This window comes from Halichoerus grypus, chromosome 3 (assembly GCF_964656455.1).
Source record: "Halichoerus grypus chromosome 3, mHalGry1.hap1.1, whole genome shotgun sequence".
NCBI classification, from domain to species: domain Eukaryota; kingdom Metazoa; phylum Chordata; class Mammalia; order Carnivora; family Phocidae; genus Halichoerus; species Halichoerus grypus.
Window position 1 is genome coordinate 174,107,483 of NC_135714.1, and position 13,850 is coordinate 174,121,332.

Sequence of the window (13,850 nt, forward strand, 5' to 3'; positions counted from 1 at the left end):
TTTGGGGATCGCCACCACGGAGACTGGGGATTGTAGGGTTCTGTTGCTCTGGTGACCAGTTGTCCAGAGCCTCTGCATTGGATCTGCCAGGGTTCCGGGAAGAGGCAGGCCTGGCTGGGCCGGTCTTGGAGGAAGGCTTTGGAACAGGAGCAGGGAACAGAGTAGGCTTGGCTGTACTTGTATTTCAGCGATGCCTACCCTTTCGGTGTTCATGGATGTGCCCCTAGCCCAGAGGCTAGAAGGCAGCTTGTTAAAGACCTACAAGCAAGACAATTGTCCTAACAAGATTTTCCTGGCCTTTAGAGGTAGATGCCTTATGGTTTTGGAGCATTTTAAGACTCTTATCCTGATTGCCTCTAGGAGAACAGTCTGCCGTTGCCACGGAGGAATTGGGAGGTAGCCACGCCTCTGCAAGTGGAGAGCTCTGTTCTTGTTAACAGAATTGCCCGGTGGGGAAAAGTGCAAAAAATGTCCCGGGTCATTCTGTGCCCTTTGCCCTTAGCTGGGGGCTTCCGGGGATTTGGTAAGAGCTACGCCTTCTCCTCCAGTTCGATGCTTCGGGGTCTGCATGGGCACTCTGCTTTCTTCAGCCTCTTCCTTCTCCCCTCCCCTTCCTCTTCTGTTCCTGAACTAAGAATGGCTCCCCAAATGGACCCTTCTGAAATGCAGCCAGCCCTAGCCACTGTGAAAGTTGGGGTTACCTTTGTTTAGCCTCATGGGTCTAGAACTCCCATGTGGTATGTCATGTTTGCCCTTTAAAATGACACAGGTTTAAAAAAAAATGGCATAAGCTTCAGCTGTCTTCTTTAAAAAGACAAAAATTATACACATTCACTCGGCACATTGTTTTTATAAAGGGGAAGGAAAAAAAAAAGAAAGTTGTCTTTTCCTGGGCAACTTTCCAAAGCCCCAAGAAAGCTGGGCCCGATGAATTGTTTGTGGGCTGTCTGCAGAGCCCTGACTCGGAGGCCCTGAGGCTGGGCATCCAGAGCTCCCTCTGTGGCTTCCCTCACAGTCTGCATGACCAGCGAGGGCCATCCTTGGGTGTCTTCTGTGGTGCCCAAGATCCGACTGCAGATCGCGTATGATCCCTCTCTGAACTACGAGTATGTGCCCGTGAAGGGCATGAAATCATTCACTGAGGCCTCCTTGAAGCTCCTCTTTGGAAAGCACAGCCAAGTCATTGTGGAGAACAGGGTGAGATGAGGGGCCCTTTGCTGACTCACCCGGACTCAGGGAGTGGAGCTCCGGGGCTGCATAGTCCTTAACCAGAAAGGGGCGTTGGAGGGCTTCCTGGCATTGACAGAGGGGACCGTGAGACTCAGAGTCCAGAGACTTGGTCGGTGGGGGACAGAGCCAGGATCCGAACCTGAAGCCACTGTTCTTTGCATCAGCCCACACTGCTGATGTACAGGTTCTTTCCAGGAAGGAATCATCTGAACCTGAGGCAATAATAGCATCATTATCACTCTTTTAAAGAGTTACTTCTGTTTATTTTCTGTTGGCAGGTAGGGGGTGTGCACACTGTTGGTGACAATGGAGCCTTCCAACTTGGGGCCCAGTTCCTCAAAATCTGGCGTAAGGATTCTCAAATAGTTTACATTATTTCTTCCAAAAAAGGTGAGTTATTATGCAAAATGGGGGTGACAGAAGATCCCTCTCTCCTGTTCCTGAGTCCCACCCCATTTGCAATCTTCACTGTTGCCCTTCTCACTCTCTCATGAGCAAGATGGTAGACAAGCCAAGTATGCTTGTCCTTTTCCTGTTATTGTCCCACCTTCCCCCAGTGACCCTCAGACCCATTCCCTGGCATGTCTGCCTCCATTTCCTCAGTACCAGCTGGAGGGGGGCTGTGTTCCCACAGAACCCTACGGACTCGTCTTCCAGGACATGGGCTTTACAGTTTGTGAATACTCCTTCTGGGACTCCAAGCAGCTGTGCATAGACTCCAACGTGCTCCTCGATGTGGTGGAGGTAGAGGGGCCCCGCTCAGAAACTTCTCCCCAGACCTGATTACAGTTTTATTTTCCTTTCGTCCCCACCACCCCTGTTGTCATGAAAGGCCTTTTCTAGGCTTGGATTTGCTTGGCCCTTTAGTAGGAACCAACATGGAGGATGACTTCTCCTCCATATGCCCTAGTGCCACTCCCACTTGGTAGGGGAAGTGCCTGATGAGACAGTGTCTACCTGCAGCAGGCCCCACATGGCTGTACCTTTGTGTTTGGGAACCTTGGTGACTGCAACTTGACACAAAGTCAGTGGGCAAGGTTGATGGCCAGCATGAAGGTGAGCCCAACATCCGCTGGACTTTCTTCCCTCTCGCCATCTACCATCTCCTCCACCAACTTCATCCTTTTTCCAATCTTCTTTCTTCTACAGAGCAAGCAGATATTCCCATTTTTTGACATTCCCAATCAAGGTTTATCCACCGGGGACTTGGAAGAAGATACTAGATTCTTACAGTACTTCGTGTCTCAAGGCTTTGAGTTCTTCTGCAGCCAGTCTCTGTCCAAGACTTTTGGCATCTATGGTATGGAACGGGCCAAAGGGGAGGGGAAGGCCTCGTGCTGAAGTGGTGCCTTAGCCATGGCACAAATGTTGTGCTTGATATCTCCTACCCTCTGGAGAGAGCCAAGGCCTCCAGAGAGAGTACGATGGAGGCAGAAGGGAAGAGCACTGAACTACGAGTCAGGTTCTGCGGTATTGTCTCAGCTCAGTTCCTAAAACTAGCTACTAAAACTGACTCCAGTTTTTTTTTTAATTTAATTAATTTATTTATTTAATTTTAGAGAGGGAGAGAGGGAGGAGAGGCAGAAGGAGAGGGAGAGAGAGAAACTCAGGGGGCTTGATATCATGACCCTGAGATCATGACCTGAGCTGAAATCAAGAGCCAGACGCTTAACTGACTGAGCCAACCAGGTGCCCCAAGACTGACTCCTGCGAAATCATTTTGCCCCTTTGGGCCTCTCTTTCCTCAGATATAAGGTGAGGGGGAGGACTTAGTGATCTTTCAAGTGCTTCCCATCTTTGAGACTCTTTACATTTTATTTATTTTTTATTTTTTTTAGATTATTTATTTATTTATTTGTCAGAGAGAGAGAGAGAACACAAGCAGGGGGAGCAGCAGGTAGAGAGAGAAGCAGGCTCCCCGCTGAACAGGGAGCCCGATGCGGGACTCGATTCTAGGACCCTGGGATCATGACCTGAGCCGAAGGCAGACACCCAACTGCCTGAGCCACCCAGGCATTCCCCATCTTTGAGACTCTTATTTATAGCTACTTTTTTCTGGAAGAAGAGCCTCTGGCAACTTCCTGGGATCTGGATACCTGCTCGGCTGGGCTGGGAGGGAGGCCCAGTAGTCCAACCCTCTCTTCTGCAAGGTTGGAGGTAAAGTCATCAGGGAAGGCCCTGGTAATGGAGAAGGAGACTGAGGGGCTGTCTGTCCCAATGCTGCAGATGAAGGAGTTGGGATCCTGGTCGTGGTAGCACTCAACAACGAGCTCCTGCTATGCGTCCTCTCCCAACTGATGAAACTCACCCAGGCCCTGTGGCTAAACCCTCCTACTACGGGGGCTCGCATTATCACCTCCATCCTCTGTAACCCTGCTCTTCAGGAAGAATGGTAAGGGCAAAGGGTGGGGGCGGGAAGGGATGGTAGAGCCTCTAGACATACATACAGACTTGCCCATTCACAGGATTCTTCCTGCCCAGTTGCCTCTTTGACTCCATTCATTCATCATTTGCTGAGGACTCATTGTGTACCAACACCTTGGGGGAGTGGGCAAGAGGACATTCTTTTGGGACATAGGCCAATGAATTATTTGAAGTCTTCCAGACTGCAGGAGATTAGGCAGCATCAAGGACTTGCTACTCTGGCAGAATCTGCCTACAAGCCTGCGTGGCCATAAATTAATATGGGCTGAAACTCCTCTCCCACTTGTAATCAGATCCTGGGCTCCACCAGTGCGCCCTCGGGCACTATCCTTGGGGCTTTTGAAGGCAAGGAGAGTGCAATGGCAATGAGGAGCTTGACAGCAGGGAAACTTCATACTTTAATTTCTTGCTGTCTTTTCTTTGGCAGGAAGCAGAGTCTGAAAGGGCTTGTAGAGAACATCATGCTGATCAAGGAAAAGGTGAAGGAGAAGCTCCGGCTCCTGGGAACGCCTGGTTCCTGGGATCATATCACAGACCAGAATGGGACCCATAGCTATCTTGGACTCAACTGTAAGTGTCTAGGAGGGGGTAGCTCCCCCTTTTCTGACCTTGGGATTGTATTTGAGCATTAAAGCTTCACTGACTAGGTGACCAGTCCCTAGCTGTTTGATTTGAGGGAAGTAGAGTTGCTTTAAAGACCCTCTGGATCCCCAGAAATGCTGGCACTTCCTATCACCTGTAATCCACCCTGGGCTAGAGGGGAGTTAGTATCTCAGACCCTGGGATGATCACCAGTCCAACAGGTGGAATACCTGGTCAAGAAAAAGCATATCTACCTTCCCAAGAATGGTCGGATCAACTTCAGCTGTATCAATGCCTGCAACATAGATTATATCACTCAGAGCATCAGTGAGGCTGTCCTCTCCACCAAGGGCTCAGAGTAACATCTTCAGAAAACTGATGACTCCCGGTCGGAATAAAAAGCTTTAGTCTTTGCAAAAACTCTGTGCTGAGTATTCATTGTTACAATTCATTTCTCTACAAAGCATTCTCTCTTTCCACCTGTTTATGAAGCACTGGTCTGGCCTCAGCAGAGAGAAGTTAAAAAGGCCCAGAGAAGAAGGGAATGTCTATCTTCAGTGACCATCTCAGATTTATTTAATAGCTACTATATTAAGGCCCTGACCTGGTGCCTTAGTTTGTTTGGGCTGCTACACCAAAATACCAGCAAATTCAGGGTCTGGTAAAGGCCCTCCTCCTGGTTCATAAACAGCATCTTGTAACTGTAACAGCACATGGTGGAAGAAGCAGGGGGTCTCCCTAGGGCTTCTTTTATAAGGGCACTAATCCCATTCATGAAGGCCCTGCCTCCATGATCTAACCATATCGAAACACCATCACATTGGAGATTAGGTTTCAACATATGACTTCTGAGGGGACAGGAACATTCAGATCATAGCATCTGGGCATCAAAGGGAAGGCAAAAAACCAAGTACGATCCGGTTCTTTTTCTCCAGAAGCTTAGAGTCTAGTTGGGAGAAGAGCCTTAGTCCTATGAAAGCTAAGTAACATTTCAAGGTTGAATATGATAAAAAGTCACATAGATTATCTGGACAGGAAATATGTCAAGAATTTAGAGAAGAAAAACCTTAATGTGGGCCAGAACGGTTGGGGAAGATCTCACAAGGAACTACAAATTGGTTTGTGTACTGATGGACAGCTAGGAGTAGTGATAATAGGTAGAAGGGAGCTAGAAGGATATCCTAGGCACAGCGCAACCTGAGCAAGGGCCACTGGCATGATTGTAAAATATGATTATTTATTGGGCATCTATCTGCTAATATATGGAATTCTTCAAGCCCCCGAGATACTAAAAGTTATGGCAGTTGCTTCTCTTATGTTGGCCTCCATCCTAGCTGGGGAGACACCACCTACATAGTAAAAATGTCATTAGGAATAAAAGGTGACATGGGGCACCTGGGTGGCTGAGTGGTTTAATCATCTGCCTTCGGCTCAGGTCATGATCCCAGGGTCCTGGGATCGAGTCCGGCATCGGGCTCCCTGCGCCACAGGGAATCTGCTTCTTCCTCACCCTTCCCATCCCAACCCTGCTCTCTCTCTCTCTCAAATAAATAAATACAGTCTTAAAAAAAATAAAGGGTGACATGTAGTATGTGCTAGATGAGTGTCAGTAAATGGTTAACTCAGGAGGACTTGCTTGCTCAAACTGTGTACATCTCAAAAGTCTTTGGGACTGGTCCTTGACTGGTTCCTGGGAAATGAACTCTGAGCCCTTGGAGTATCCTGCTTGATAAAAGTGGCTTTGTATGCCCAAGATCTTGAGACATGTTTGACCTCTGGGGGCTGGAGATTGACTGGTTAAGGTCAGTTACACGGGCACTGCATGCCTATGTGATTGACCCCCAATAAAACTTTGGATCCCAAAGTTTTGGTATCCCTGATTGGCAACACTTTATACACATTATCACACATTGGTGCTGAATTGAGCTCTGTTTGTGCTGGGTTTAGCACAAGGATTTGGGCAAATACAATGCAAGCTTCCTTGCATTCCATGAAGACCATTCTTACAGGGCATGCAGACAAGTGATCAGCCTCATGGGGTTGGGCTTCAGATCCCAAAGCCTGTCTGCCAAGACTAGTGGGTTCCTGCCTGGAAAATAAATAGTACCTTTCCCATAGATTGTAATTCTTAGGATAGGAGGCAGAGCCTCTGTCTACAGGTCTCATAAGTGAGAAGGATTGCAAGCAAGTTCATGGAACAAGTGGAGCCCGCTCCTGTTGCTTACAGATGGATTTATCTTGAGTCCCTGTGTTTCCCCACAGATGCAGGTTCTTCTCTTAGGTCTTCGGAAGACCCTTTTTGTCCTTAGCTTTTAAGGGCTTCTAGCCTCAATGTCAGAAGAACTTTTGCAGAACACTCAGTGCATATGGGTGGTACGTTTTAACCACTCTTGAAGGTGAGTTAGCATGAAAATAGAATTTATTCAACCAGGTTTTCTCAATCTCTAGGATTCTTGCTTTTGGAACCCAAGCCACTGGTCTGTGGACAATCCAAGCAGGCTCACTGGGAGTCATGTGCGGGTATTTTGGCCCTGGCCCTAGTGGAGATCCCACTGACTTGAAAATATGAATTAAGATTAGAGACTTGATCAGATTCTGGTTTATTGTTATTATTCCTTGTCTTAGTAAGGTCACATCATAGATGGTGGTGGTATGTTTCATCAAGAAGCATATGATACTAGCTGTTTTTCTGTGATGTTAGTAGTTATTGATGATCATTGCCTAGCTTCATTAATTCATTAGTATTGCAGAATAGTGATATTCTAAGTCTAACATTATTTATTCATTTTTTAGCTAGAATACTTTTACAAATAGGAATTTCCTCTCACCGTGATTTGATGAATCTGAGCTGCATTTTATATAGGAAAGGCAGAATTAATGCTTGATTCTGTCCCGCCATTTACCAGTTTTTAAATCAATGAGTTATTATACTAGCATTCTCTAAAGGTGATTGATGAGATATTTTAAAAAGTGTTATGAATGTATGGGTTTAAGCCTATTTTTTTTAAAGATTTTATTTATTTATTTGACAGAGACAGACACAACAAGAGAGGGAACACAAGCAGGGGGAGTGGGAGAGGGAGAAGCAGGCTTCCCGCGGAGCAGGGAGCCCGATGCGGGGCTTGATCCCAGGACCCTGGGATCATGACCTGAGCTGAAGGCAGATGCTTAACGACTGAGCCACCCAAGCACCCCGGTTTAAGCCTATTTTATGTGTTTTATTCCACTGCAAACATCATCCTTATTGATATTAAAAATGTCCCATCTTTGACCTGTAGGAGCCAATTCAAATTAGTTTCTGAGATCTTTTGATACAACCCTAGTACTCTGATGGCTTCTCCGCTTTCTGGCATGACAAGATGTTCCAGGAAATTTTGAACATCTTCTGCCCCAGACCTGGAATCAGTCATTTCTCAAAGGAGCTGTAATCACCTTTAGCAGATAAAAGGATTTATAACACCACAATCTGGGCTCTTAAAATGTTCATTGCTGCTGGACTGGACATCATTTCCAAGCCTTTTCAGTAACATAAAATACATTGAGTGCATACTGATGTTCCAGTCACAATTCAGAACTTCAGTGTTTTTATTGACCCCAATGATTTTACATCTCCTTACAATCTCCTTTCTCTCATGCTCCAAGTCCTAGTGTTTTTGACAACACCAGTATGATTACTTGTTTTACCTGACACCACCTACACAGTAGCTTCTGAAAAATAATACCAATACCAGTACTGATATGATTACTAAAAACAATTAAAAATATATTTTTTTGCAGAGTTTTTGTCCTTGGGTTACATCCCACTGGAGATATATACCTGAATTACTTGTTTTAAAGATACTTAGAATAGCTCCTCTGTGTGGTTATGCCACCAATTCAATCTACAGTTGAATTCATTTGTTTTATTTCACTGTTGTTTTAGAGAATAATTTTTACTTTTCTTTTATGATTATGTAAAATACTTACATAAAATCAGATCTATACAAGGTATATTCAAAGAGGTTTGTTTGTTTTTTTACTGTACTCTCCATGCTACTCCCTTCTCCCTCATAGATAACATTTGTACAAATTTTATGGTTTATTCTTCCATTTTGTTTAAAATGGTAATCAAATATCTATGTGCGTGTGTGTAAGTATTCCTATCTTTCCTTAGGCAGTAGCCTACTAAACATATAAGTAGTATTTCATTGGTTGATCTCAAATTTAAATGCTTCAGTCTCAAGAAGTATCTACATCCAGGGTGCCTGGGTGGCTCAGTCGTTAAGTGTCTGCCTTCAGCTCAGGTCATGATCCCAGGGTCCTGGGATCGAGCCCCGTATCGGGCTCCTTGCTCATCAGGAAGCCTGCTTCTCCCTCTCCCACTCCCCCTGCTGTGTTCCTTCTCTCGCTGTCTCTCTCTGTCAAATAAATAAATAAAATCTTAAAAAAAAAGAAGTATCTACATTTACCCTATCCACATCCTATGTTCATTTGGCTTTCATCTTTCCAGACTGGAGTCTAACTTTGCAATTTGAAGTCCATTCATTTCATGAATAACCAGTGAGATTCTAACTAGATGTGTATCTTTGACTAGTATTTTCTTTTTCTGGGGCTCATTTAATAAATGATAGGTTGGAATAAAATTTTCTCAAGATCTTTTTTTACCTGGAAACTTTATTATTCCCTACACTTTCTTTAGCTGTTTATCCTTTTCTTAAATTTCTTAATTTTTAAAATTTTCTTAAATTTTTCTTTTCTTTCTTTTTTTTTAGAGAGAGACAGAGCATGTGAGAGTGGTAGGGGGAGGGGTCGAAGGAGAGGGAGAGAGAGAATCTTAAGCAGGCTCCATGCTCAGGGTAGAGCCCAACATGGGGTTCAATCTCACGACCCTGAGATCATGATCTGAGCCAAAATCAAGAGTTGGACGCTTCACTGACTAAGCCACACAGGCGCCCCTTAAATTTTCTTAAATTATCTTAAATTTCTTAAATTGTCCAGAATGAAATATATCATCTCCTAAACTTTCTTCTGGTTCTTAAATTCTATAAGACTATGTCAAGCATTTGCCAGGCTGTCTTCTCTAGAAAACAGCCTTTGGGAATTAGGAACCTTTTGCTCCAAGATATTCCTGTATCATTTCAGTCATCATCCACAGTAAATTTTGAACCTCCTTTATGTTTTGTATGAGGAACATTTTTAGCTCATTGGGATACAAAGAGGTATAGGACATTACAAGTTGTGTTGTTTAAATGTCATTAAGAAACACCAATTCTGACCAATAGTATTTGCTTTCGGTTCCAAAGTAAAACACACACACACAAACTTGTTGATTTGCAACATATATGACAACAAGAAAAATAATACATACCTTGGGGTGCCTGGCTGGCTCAGTTGGTAGGACATGTGACTCCTCTCTCGGGGTCGTGAGTTCTAGCCCCATGTTGGGTGTAGAGATTACTTAAAAATAAAATCTTTTTTTTTTTAAAGATTTATTTTAGAGAGAGAGAGTGAGTGGGAGGAGAAGCAGAGGGAATCTTCAAGCAGACTCCCTGCTGAGTGCAGAGCCCCACATGTGGCTTGATCCCATGACCCATGAGATCATGACCTGAGCCGAAACCAAGAGTCAAACGCTTAGCCGACTGAGTCATCCAGGCACCCCACTTAAAAATAAAATCTTGAAAAAAAAAAACCTTGATGGAAAATGGACATAAACAAGCAATTTATTAAAGGATCTAGGACATTAGCAAGCAATTTACTAAAAAGGAAACATTCAACCTGAAGAAATTATTATTCATTATTAATTAAAGAATGCAAACTAAAATAATTGGCAAGAGTATGGAGAAAGATTCAACAGACAATAAGGATAAAACAGTTAATCTCATCAGCATCTGAGGGCAGGAAATGAGATACATATATCTGTGATACTGCATGGGAACTGAAAAATTAGGAATCAATACCCATTTCTCTACTTCTCTTTAAGAGTGGGAAAGTATTGATTAATTATAGTAAGACTGTCTGCTTTTGTGGAATGCTCACTTGAGTAAGGTTTTATGGTTTTCTCCAGCAAAATTCAGTTACTTATGTGCAGGCTTGGAGTAAGAAGGCAACCAGGTGTGATCAGGACGGGGATCCTGCAGTAAAGAGTATGACAGAAGAGAGGAAGGCAAGAGGGACACGAGAACATGAGGCAGCCGCTGGTGTCTGGACATGGCACCAGGGCTGGCTGTGAAGGAAAGTTGACATGAAGGGAGGAAATGATGTCAATGAAAATGGTGCTGTAAGGACCTCTGAAAATTCTCTCCTCCGTAAAAGCAATGAGAAACTGGCAAAAATTATCAGAAGCAACTTTTTCATAACTCTGGAAATTAATCAAAGGTTTGCAGCAACTTAGGGAGTGTTTATTCAAGAAAAAACAGCTGACTCTTGATAAGAGCAGTGAGCGTTGTGGGATTTTAACTTGCCATGTTCTCATCCCCTCTCTCTAGCTCTGCATAGTCTTAAAAACCAACAGTGAAAAAAAAAGTGAAAACAAAACAAAACAAACCAACAGTGACAAACATGGTGAACGCCAGCATGTTGGAGCTCCTTCAAAGTCTTATTCTCAGCTGGTGTGCCGCTGTCGGCATTCCCCTAGTGCTTCTTGCAGAAGAAATTGCACCTAAGTTATGTTCAAATTATTCCCTAATATATCAATTGTGTTGGAACAAATTCAAGTTTTCAAAACAAGCATTATAGCAGAACTGCTGTCCCATCGGCCTTTTTCAAAAAATAGATATTGAGGAGCTGATTCTAAAACCACAGTCAGATATCACCTCACACCAGTCAGAATGGCAAGAATCAAAAAGATAAGAAATAACAGGTGTTGCTGAGGCTGTGGAGAAGAAGGAACCCTTGTGCACTGTTGGTGGAAATGAAAATTGGTGCAACCACTGTGGAAAGCAGTGTGGAGGTTCCTCAAAAAATTAAAAATAGACCTACTATGGGGCGCCTGAGTGGCTCAGTTGGTAAGGCTCCAACTCTTGGTTTCCATTTCAGGTCATGATCTCATGGGTCGTGAGATCAAGCCCTGCATTGGGCTTCGTGCTCAGCGGGGAGTCTGCTTGGGATTCTCTCCCTCTGTTCTCCCCATCCCTACTCTCTCTCAAATAAATAAATAAAATCTTTAAAAAAGTGGAAATACCATATCATCTAGTAATTCCACTACTGGGTGTTTACCCAAAGAAAATAAAACCATGAATTCTAAATATACATGCACTCCTACATTTTTTGCAGCATTGTTTACAGTAGCCAGGATATAGAAGCAACCCAGATGTCCATCGATAGATAAATGGGTAAAGAAGATGTGGTACATATATATAATAGAGTATTACTCAGTCACAAAAAAGAATGAGATCTTGCCATTTGCTACAACAGGAATGGACCTGGAGGGTATTATGCTAAGTGAAATAAGACAGACAGAGAAAAACAAATACCATCTGATTTCACTTATATGTGGAATCTAAAAAAAAGAAAAGCAAATGAGCAAACAAGCAAAATAAACAGACTCTTAAATATGGAGAACATACTGATGGTTGCCAGAGGGGAAGTGTGTCAGGGGAATGGATAAAATAAAACCAACAAACAAGCAAACAAACAAATAAATAAAATTCATGTGGAAATGCAAAGGACCTGGAATAGCCAAAACAACTTTGAGAAACAACAAAGTTGGAGAACTAACCCTACTTGATTTCAAGTCTTATAAAGCTATAGTAATCAAGATGGTGTGGTATTGGTGTAAAGGTAGACCGGAATAGAGTTTCAGAAATAAACACACACATATATATGGACAACTAATTTTTTTCTTTAAAGATTTTATTTATTTATTTATTTATTTATTTATTTATGCATATGGAGAGCACAAGCCGGGGGAGGGGCAGAGGGAGAAGGAGAGAGAGAATCCCAAGCATACCCTATGCTGAGCACTGAGCCCAATGCTGGGCTGGATCCCATGACCTGGAGATCATGAACTGAGCCAAAAATCAAGAGTCAGACGTTTAACTGACTGAGCCACTCAGGGGCCCCTGGACAACTGATTTTTGATGAGATGCAAAGGCAATGTGACAGAAGGGGCTGTAAATGTTGGATATCCACATGCAAAAAAAAAAAGGAAAAAAAGAACTTCAGTCTTTGCACCACATATAAAATTTAATGCAAAATGGATCATAGGCCTAAATGTAAAATGTAAAACCTAAAAATATAAAACTTGTAGAAGAAAGCACAGGAGAAAATCTTTGTGACCTTGGGTTAGGCAAAGATTTCTTAGATATGACATCAAAATAATGATCCATAAAAGAAAGAACAGACAAATTTGAATTTATTGAAGTTAAACATTTCTTTTTTTTTTTTTTTTTTAATTAAACATTTCTGCTATTTGAAGTCATTGTTAAGAGAGTGAAAAGACAAGTCACAGACTGGGAAAAAATTTGCAAATCATATATCTGATAAAGGACTTGTGTCTAGAATATTTAAATACCTATAAACTTAGTAATAAGAAAATACAATTTTTTAAATGGGGAAGATTTGAACAGATACTTCACCAAGAAAAAACAAGATATACTAATGGCAAAATAAAGCATGTGAAAAGATGCTCAACATCAGTAGTCAATAAGGAGAGTCAATAAGGAAATACAAATTAAAAGACTGACCAAACTAAGTGTTGGTGAGGATGTGGAGAAACTGAAACTCTCATACAATGCTGCTGGGGATATGAAATGAGACACCCACTTTGGAAAACATTTTGGCAGTGATTTAAAGAGTTAAACACTACTTACCATATGATCCAGTTATTCCATTACTAGGTATTTACCCAAGAGAAAAAGAAATATACATCCATATAGAATCTTGTGCATGAATGTTCGTGGCAGTTTTATTTGTAATAGCCAATAACTAGAAACAACTGAAATGCCCACCAACAGGTGAATGGGTTTGAACAGATTTACAAATTGTGGTACAATGGAACATGACTTAGCAATGAAAACTGAATGTCCATATCGAGATACATGAACATGAATAAACTGCAAAATATTTATGCTGAGTAAATGGAACTAGACAAAAAAGTGCATACTGTATGATTCCATTTGTATAATATTCTAGAAAGCGCAAACTAAGCTGTAGTGACAAAAAGACCAGTGGTTGCCTGGGAGGGAGGGATTACCAAGGGACACAAGAAAACTTTTGGAGGTGGTAGATTCGTTCATTATCTTGACCATAGAGATGATTTCACAGGAGTGTACATATGTCAAAGCTTATCAAACTGTATACTTTAAATATGTGCAGCTTAGGGCGCCTGGGTGGCTCAGTTGGTTGAGCGACTGCCTTCGGCTCAGGTCATGATCCTGGAGTCCCGGGATCGAGTCCCGCGTCGGGGTCCCTGCTCGGCGGGGAGTCTGCTTCTCCCTCTGACCCTCTTCCCTCTCGTGCTCTGTATCTCTCATTCTCTCTCTCTCTCAAATAAATAAATAAAATCTTTAAAAAAAAAAGATTTCATTAAAAAAAAATATGTGCAGCTTATTATGTCGATTATAGTCCACTTTAAAAAAATTATGAGAGGAGTGATAGAAAGTGAAAAAGTCACCGGAGCCAGTGAATTAGAAGTC

General features: G+C 42.7%; 1 protein-coding gene across 1 annotated transcript; it reads left to right on the plus strand.

Annotated features, from left to right (window-relative positions):
• Positions 1–933: 933 nt before the first annotated feature.
• Positions 934–4,656, plus strand: GOT1L1 (glutamic-oxaloacetic transaminase 1 like 1). Its single transcript, XM_078069607.1, has 7 exons — positions 934–1,197; positions 1,509–1,620; positions 1,865–1,974; positions 2,194–2,286; positions 2,380–2,530; positions 3,457–3,622; positions 4,082–4,656. The coding sequence occupies exons 1-7, from the start codon at positions 1,021–1,023 to the stop codon at positions 4,284–4,286; spliced, it is 1,014 nt and encodes a 337-aa protein (XP_077925733.1). The 5' UTR covers positions 934–1,020; the 3' UTR covers positions 4,287–4,656.
• Positions 4,657–13,850: the final 9,194 nt, after the last annotated feature.